Source organism: Girardinichthys multiradiatus, chromosome 7 (genome assembly GCF_021462225.1).
Source record: "Girardinichthys multiradiatus isolate DD_20200921_A chromosome 7, DD_fGirMul_XY1, whole genome shotgun sequence".
Lineage (NCBI taxonomy): Eukaryota > Metazoa > Chordata > Actinopteri > Cyprinodontiformes > Goodeidae > Girardinichthys > Girardinichthys multiradiatus.
The window spans coordinates 16,033,321-16,042,017 of record NC_061800.1 but is presented as its reverse complement, the minus strand read 5'-3'; the positions used below and the strand labels follow the sequence as shown (position 1 = coordinate 16,042,017).

The following is an 8,697-nucleotide window of genomic DNA, read 5'->3' as shown; positions in this document are numbered from 1 at the left end:
ATGCTTAGATATTTTGCATCTGAAAACTGCCTCATAAATAATAGGGAAAATCCAGAGCCCTAAAACCTTAAACTGAACCCTTCTGAAAAGATGGGGGAATTTTTGGCTAAGGCCTTCTGTTGATCAAACGTCTAAGGTAAAATCTGATCTCCAACATTAGGCAAGGTGCTCATTTGAAAACCCAGTTAGTTGTTGAGCAAGCATTTCCACATTAAGAGTTAAATGTTCGAACACACAAAATTCTCACTCCACTGTTGTTGAAGCAGATCTTTACTGAACATCTTACATGGTGATGTATGTACATTCACATAAACAGCATTTTACTTAGCTACCACTAGAGGGCGACTTTACACCTTTTCCAACCAGTTTATTTTCTTTCAACACTTCATATAAATAAAGGAGCACCATCTCCACGTGTTTGATTCTTAACCTGTACTTTGTTTCCTACGAGCAATTGTCATCGGCGTGTTTCCTTTTCCATTAGGTCTTTGGCCTCGTTGATCTTTGCAGCAAGATATGGAGAGCCACCTAAACACAAATATGATTCAGTCAGACCCTTTAACACTAAAGCAACTCAAACTAGCTAAAAATTCTGTGATGTAGTATTCAAAATTTAGGCTATCCAAAGGTAGGATCATGTAAATTTCATTATCCTTAACTACGCACAGCTGTTCACAAGCTTCTCAGCCAGTCATGTTTAAACACCTTATATGACATTTGAAGAAATGTTAAATTCACTGCTTTCAAATGCACTGTTTTTGCCACACATGACAATCTTATAGGTTAGTTTCCAGTATTAGCACTCACCATCTTATTTTTTAAAATTATGTCATGCTGACCAATAATGAGATATGAAAATTTGGGATTGGTTTAGCTATAGAACAGAACCAGTGGAACCGAGTTACCTTTATCTGGATGATTTAGGACCATGATCCTCCGATGTGACTCACGTACTTTAGCCTTCGTGGCAGCTGGGCTGAACACAACCCAGGAAGTGCTCATTATTTTCTTTAGTAGGCACAAACAAAATACATCATACATGCTAACAGACTTAGTCTCTTACCTGATACCCAGAATGAGGCTTGCCTCCCGCCTCGACATTTTCTGCTCAAAACCTCCTTTGTAATAAGACGAGAAAGCCTAAGAGGACAGAAGACGATTGGAGCTTGAGTTAGATAAGTTAGCATCAATCAAGCACTTTATGTATTATATATGTTTTATTTCAATAAAGAATGGGATGCAAAGATCAGTTTTCAGAAATCAAATAAGTGCTTCCAGTTTGCAGGTAAATAATATTAGTAGCAGATTCATTAGTTTCGGTTAATTTATTTACAGCAAATTTGTCTGACTCAATCAAAACTCAAACTACCGATATTATAATAGAACGGAGTTCTTATAACTTTTTGACATCAAATCTCCAGACTAGTCCAGACTCAACATTTTCTAGGTTTCTTGGCCTGTGTTTAATCTTCACATAGACATTAAAAACAGATATTTTATGTATGTTTATAGCACCAGGAAAAAAACACGCTGAATACAAAACAAGAACTCTGGTCTGTTTTCCTAAAGATGTTTTGATAAATCGATAAACTCTTCTACAACCAGAGTAGTTTGTCCATTCAAAACCTCCATAAATCCAACATTTTATTAATAATAAAATTCTTACTATTTTGAACTGTTCAATAAAACACACAAAACAATAAATCCCCTCTGAGTTTTACACATGGTGCTTACAAACATTCAGAAGGTAGTTAGCATCTTTATTCTTGCTGCCACACCATGAAAGAAGTGCATCTCTTTTCTCAATGTTCTCTTGGAAATCCAGATTTTTATATTTTTGGAAATTGAATTTTGTTTTTTCTTTCATACTAGAGCTAATTTCAGATGATTTAAGGATCTTCACGACTATGAGATAAACTTTTGTCAAAGACACCATACAGCTTGAAAGCAAATGCCTAAATCTGAATATCAGAACCAAAGTTCATGTAATCTTCTTACCGATGTGGGCATCTTCTTGACCGTTTCAGAGAAAACCTGGCCCAGTGGCTTCCAAAGCTGGAATGCATAACGGCCTGAGGACAAAAAGCAGGACAAACAAGGCTCTATAGAGTTAAATACTTCAAAATAAATGATGGAAAAAACATCCAGCATGTGTTTTCGCTTTTAGCAAAATAAAATTGAAGCAAAAACAATAAAGCACAACAGTTTTATCAACAAAAAAAAAAGCAGTAAAAGAATCGTTAAAAAAGCAACATTTTATTTTGTCTTGGGAAATAAGTTGTTTTTACCTGCAAAACCCGCAGCAGCAACACCAAGACCAACTGCAATCAGAGCCCCTCCCTGTCAATGAAACATGGTCAAACTGGTCAGAAAACACAAACACATGAAGAGTTTTGCAACGGCAGCCTCATTGTGCCACATGTCATCCACTTAAGGCTCAAAAAGGAACCAATCTAGATCATACCAAATAAATGTTTAATGTTACTATAGTTTTAGTGATCAAACAAAGGACAGCATTCAGAGGACGTTAATGAGATGGTGACATGAGGCACTCAAAAAAAACTAAAGAAAGGTAAAGCCCATTTCACCTTCACTTTATTTACAGCTTAAATCTATTTACTGGTCAAATCACACATCTGCTGTTAGTTTCCCCATGAAAGCATCAACTATAAATGAAATTTAATAAGATGCACACAAGTCATTATGTGGGTAAATGAAAGAGCTTTTGTTATTAACAGAAATGTAGTAAAAGAAACTTGTCATTAGACAACCTAGAACCCTTACATAAAAGGTTCCTACACATTTTTCGAGTCCAAATTTCACACTTTTCCAAACTCAGATTTACAGACTTCTTTATCCTTCTCAAGCCGGTTTTAAAGTAGGAATAAAAATAATAAAAATAGCAACAAAAAAAAGAAAAACATCTACAATGGTAAGGATTAAACTATGGAACACGTAAAGATAGGGAAACAAATGAATGGACATATGGATAATCAGATAGATAGATGGACAAACGGATTATTGACTTTGACAATTGGAAGGGGAAAGCAACCAAGTGAACATCTCTTTCTGCCGGTTTTGTTTGCATGCAACTAATTTGAATCACAAAAAAAAAAAAAAAAAATTACAAGCTGAATAATAAGAAAGGCACCACAACATGAGAGAAGAGGGTCAACATTAGCCTGCAGCAGAAGCAAGACTCATTTTCACTGAAGACTTTTTGCAGCTGTAGTTTTTTAGAAAATAAACAACAACATTATAGCAGCATTCTAAAACCTGGTTAACTCCATGCTAAAGCAGAGCAGGCTGACCAGGTTTGGATGGGAAAAACATTGGTTGCAGTCAACAACAAAAACGTAATAACACCCTTAATGTCATTATTAATATTGCTTTATAATACTGATTAAGTGTTTGAACTTTAAGTTTATATTCTTGTACAAGACTATCCTTGTTCTGTTCCTTAACTTATATGATAAATATTTTTGCAACAACAAAACTTGTTGTAGCACAAGTATAATTATAAAAAGCCATATTGTTTTTATTGATGGTATTATGTGTTGATGTTCTTATTATATTATATCATTTATTAGACCATTTGATATTATTATTATTATTACTCCTTTTTAATTCAATTTATGAAAGGGGTGGTGGACTTGGTTGGAGATGACCCGCTTAACTTGGTCTGATGGTGACCCACCAAATTGTAGCTCCAGTGCTGATTTTGTTGATTAGCTTTTATGTCAAATTTTGATTTATTGCTTTGAAGAAGAAGATATCTTAGGTCTGTTTAATGGGATGGGCAATGATGTATGTGGTGGTTGTGTTTTAGATCCCCACTTGATAAGCTATCTAGCTTCTAGGAGTCCTTTTGGAAATATATTGTTTGTGGAAATAAACAAAAACAAACTTGTAGGTATGGCAAGTAGATTTAAGAAACTTCACAAAAACATTAAATTATTAAGTCTAACCCATTTCAGTTTGGGTTATTGTTCTCTCATTTATTCATCGATTACATAAATATAGAAATTATTTGGATGACAGAATGTGTTTACTTTCACTGGGCCCAAAATGACACATGCATGGTATTATTTTAAAATTAAATATATTGTATTTTAAATAATTGAAAACTGCTTGTTTTTCTACATAGAATTAAAAGTAGATAACTGTAACAGTTTAATTTATAAACAATAATAAATCAACAGTTTTTGTAGCCAAGACAAACACACAGCAAACTGGGTTTGAAACAAATATTTACTATTACACGCTTAAACTAATTATGAGTTTCTGGCACAAAATGGCTGGTATATATTGGCTTTCATTTCCACCCTGCTGCATATACAACTATTTTTACATCCTGATATGAAAAATACTTTAATGAAATTTCATACCTACTACGAAGGAAACCTGAATATTATACGGAACGTCCTCTAAGACGTCCAGATTGCTGAATAATTTCCTATGAAAGAATTTAATTATGTAAAAATGAGTACATCACAACCCAATGGAGGTTCAAGTCTGCAGATAAACTGCATCATCGATATTTAAACTGTTTATCACAAGATTTATATACTCATCATTTTATTTCAAAATATACGTGCAAAAAACGTATTAAAAACTCTAGTACAACAATCCTAGCAGCGGGAGCCATTAATTAAAGTTGCTTCATCCTAACTCACGTTCCTGATGTAACTGAGCATGACGCCATGTCACCACGGAGGTTACGAACACAGACTTTGTCAATAAAAACACATTCTTCTAGTTTGACAGACGTCAAAATGTCCACCAAACACAACTCGAAAACTTACCAACCGTCTATCTATCTCTGCGTCACTCCTAACAGTTGTTTTAGGTGAATATTCAGTATATCGCATCATTTCATCCACTGACGCTCCCCCGTTGTTCGCCATGTTGCCTCTCTGATGTCACACCAAGTACATCATGTCCGGTTATTCCTTTCAAAATAAAGTTCAGCGCTTAAAAGGATTCTGACCACTTCCTGCTCGTAGACGAACTATCTATCTATCTATCTATCTATCTATCTATCTATCTATCTATCTATCTATCTATCTATCTATCTATCTATCTATCTATCTATCTATCTATCTATCTATCTATCTATCTATCTATCTATCTATCTATCTATCTATCTATCTATCTATCTATCTATCTATCTATCTATCTATCTATCTATCTATCTATCTATCTATCTATCTATCTATCTATCTATCTATCTATCTATCTATCTATCTATCTATCTATGATGATTCACTTTCGGTATAGTATTTAAAATAAAATAAGGGAGCTCAATTTTAAAATTTTGCACAATATTTATCCTTTCAACAAAAAAACTTTCAACGTGTAAAGACTTGAATGCAAACTACTTTTTGTCAAGTTGAATCAGAGACTGTATTACATCTATTTTTTAGCTGCCTTTTTCAGCCTCTTCTGGATTTTGGGGGGACATGGAGAAATTCCTCAATAAGAAAACTAAATGCATTGTTAAAATCAGATCTAAAGTCAAGTTTGAATCTAGGGATAGATCTTTGTGCTTTATAATTAACCTAATGCTCCTATTAGGGAAATTTCACATACACAAAGCTAAGTTCTCGATTTCCTTCCCAAACATTTATGTGTTTTTGTTGGAATACCATTCATATGTAAATACTTAGTTAACTAGTTCACTACGAATAAGAAAGCAGAATACACACTGTTACATCTCCAAAATGCACGTTTAATTGACCCTGTATATCAAGACCTATAATGTGCCTTTGTTATGGTATAATTTTGAATTGCGGCATCTTTTGTCATTTTATTTTATAATTATTTTGTGTGTGTTTGTGCTGATGTCAGACTGGTTTTTTTTCCTTCTTGCTTGTGACAGACAAGTTAAATGAAGTGTATACAGCCCCGTAAAATGTATCAGAATGCTGTTATGTTTTATTAGTATTATTCATCTTGTGTTTATGTTCGAATATTTGAATGAATAAATTATATACTTTAAATACGTTTAATAAATTAAAGGACCCTTCGTGTCTTTGCTCTGATTTTATTAAGTCACAATGTTAACATATAATACACTAATATAGTAAATGAAATAATAATAATAAAAAAATCATGATACTGAAGACTTTTTTTGATTTAAGACTTGTTTAATACCTTTTTAAAAATACAAAGCACAGTTATAGGGTCTCAGGTTGCAGCAGCATTCTTTGTCTTTTAGTTTCTTTTTTTTAGACCTTGCATCGAGTTTTTAGAAATTAACAAAAAATGCCACTCCTAACAAAATTTTAAACAAATGCAATTTAAAAAGAACAAAGTAAAAGAGTATATAATGATAACAATAGTACTAAAGTAAAATTGCAACTTATGTTACTAAAGGTCAGCTAGTAAACAAGATAGTCACCTGTAAGGGAAATCAGCTAAATATATTAACCTTTTTATTAAAAAAGAATAAATAAGTAATTAAGTAATTAACTCTTTTCTAGCAAGGATTAACAGGGTAAAAAATAAGAACTTAAAAATCCAAAAATAAGGGCAAGAAAAAATAGAAAAATAAACAAAAACTTTCCATTCTCTCATTCTGAATTTGTTAAAATGTTAAGTGGCTTAAATGGAAATTAAACAGGCTTCCATTAATTATTCAAAAAAACATTTAAGCCACTGAGACTGAGAGGGAAGTACAGGTGACTTCCATTTAATTAAACCAGAAGATATTTTATTGTGATGACTTTTTAAATGTCCTAAAACTTTAATTAATTGTTGTGAATTATCGTTCATATCAGAACAATTTCAGAATCAGAATTAACTTTCATGGCCAAGTTTGTAAATACAAACAAGGAATCTGACTTCAGTTACCATCGCTCACATCAATCCAAAACGACAACCACAATACGTATAGATAGACAGACAGACAGACAGATAGATAGATAGATAGATAGATAGATAGATAGATAGATAGATAGATAGATAGATAGATAGATAGATAAGAAATGTTGGGTTTCATTTGTCATGTAGGCACTTTTGATTGCTGCATCTAATGGAAATATTGTGAACGGATCCTATTTAAAATACAAGATGTAAAAAAAGAAACAAATATGGTATTAGAAATTCTAAATTAAAAATTTATTAAATAGAAGGGATGAGTTATCAAACTTAAGTTATTAAAAATACAGTTAATTTGACCTTTTTTATATTTAAAGATAGTGTTTAATAGGAATTCAGTGTATTCGTTTCCTTATTTATTTCAGGCACCTGAATGTACCGATGTCATCATTGTTTAAGCAATAATCATTTAAGCAGCTGTAGTTAAGATGTTGCAAAGCATTGCAATAATCTGTTCTGCCAGATAAAACAAAGCTGTATACAAGTGCCACAACAATATTATTAGTTTGAATTGAATAGTGCAATGCTCATTTTCCATGATTTACTATCAGTTTTCTTCTCTGAAGATCTTTGCTGGTTATTGAAACCTCATACATTTTTGTCACAAATTTCATTTATATGAAATAATTCAAATTTATTTACGCTCATAATATAATACAATTTATTTTCTTTTACTTATTTATTTGAACCTTTAACAACAAATGATAATTTGTTAAAATTTAATGACCAATTATTATTTGTATTATTCTTATTCATTATTATTGATTATTGTTTTTTTTTTAATCAACTGATAATTTAATAAAATAGGCTTTAAGCCCTTTGGCAATGGTTCAAACTTTAAAATAGTTCAACATTTAAATGTTACATTTCATTAACTGAGCGCTATTGTTAATGCACACACACAATAACAAGTAGTTTTTTTCCATTAACACAGGAAACCTGTGTTGTTGTTGATTATAAAGCAGACAGGAAGATGGAAAATAATTCTTGACTTATCGGTTTGGGTATCACAGCATAGGCTCTGTCAGTAAACAGTTTTGAATGTCTATAGTAGATTGTTGCAAAGATACACTGACTGACAGGCAACAGTGTTTCCTGTAGGTTCAAAGCTTGGTTTTTCTGCTTATATAAACCATTTCAAACTGTCTGACAAAAAATAAAACAAACAAAGAAATTAGATGATAAGTAAGATAAGAAAGATTTATCTAACATCCTCATGTACAAGTACTCGTATATGTTGATGTTAGATAAATCATCCAGTAGAAACGTTAAAACTTCACCATTGAGCACTGAAATGGAACAATATGCTTGTCCTCACAAAACTGCTCAAAAGCTTGCCATTTGTAGGCATATTAGTGTCTAGTGGTGGATGCTCCTGCATTCTTGACACAGCAGGGGGGACTCTGAGCAAATAAGCTGGACCTCTCACCAGGTAGGTATGCAGCTTCTACAGCTCCGAGTGTGGATGAAATATCTGCCCCCCTGTCTGAGTGAGGAGATCTTGATTGAACAGTGAGATTCCAGGGCTTTGCTGCCAGCAGGCTGACTATCTCAGCATACTATGACTTTGCTGGCCAATGGGGTGCAAACAAAATCAGGGACAGACCCTGTTTGTACACCTTTTCTAGTACAGGCAGCATCATTTCTACAGGGGGTCTGTTGTGATATTTTTATGGAAAAGAACAGAGGACAGTGGGTGTTAGCCCTTGAGGCGAAAAGACTGCTGGTTTCATAAAACCGACACCATATTTGTGCAGCCACGGAGGGCTGAAGCTTCCATTCTCTTACCCTAGGCCTGCCTCTGGAGAACAAATC

The 8,697-nt window shown here is 33.1% G+C and overlaps 1 protein-coding gene across 1 annotated transcript; it reads right to left on the bottom strand.

The window, feature by feature from the left end:
• Positions 1 to 252: 252 nt before the first annotated feature.
• Positions 253 to 4,941, bottom strand: dnajc15 (DnaJ (Hsp40) homolog, subfamily C, member 15). Its single transcript, XM_047371045.1, has 6 exons — positions 4,806 to 4,941; positions 2,289 to 2,340; positions 1,999 to 2,072; positions 1,064 to 1,140; positions 906 to 976; positions 253 to 528 (listed from the first exon to the last, which is right to left on the bottom strand). Exons 1-6 carry the CDS (start codon positions 4,905 to 4,907, stop codon positions 458 to 460), a joined length of 447 nt encoding a protein of 148 aa, XP_047227001.1. The 5' UTR covers positions 4,908 to 4,941; the 3' UTR covers positions 253 to 457.
• Positions 4,942 to 8,697: the final 3,756 nt, after the last annotated feature.

Bases quoted from the DNA above. Each gene is read 5' to 3' on its own strand.
- dnajc15 (XM_047371045.1), bottom strand. From the start codon at position 4,907: ATGGCGAACAACGGGGGAGCGTCAGTGGATGAAATGATGCGATATACT. The intron at 1,141-1,998 runs GTAAGAAGATTA...CTGTCCTCTTAG, and splicing joins TCAAGAAGATGCCCACATCG to GCTTTCTCGTCTTATTACAA. The intron at 977-1,063 runs GTAAGAGACTAA...GGTTGTGTTCAG, and splicing joins AGCCTCATTCTGGGTATCAG to CCCAGCTGCCACGAAGGCTA.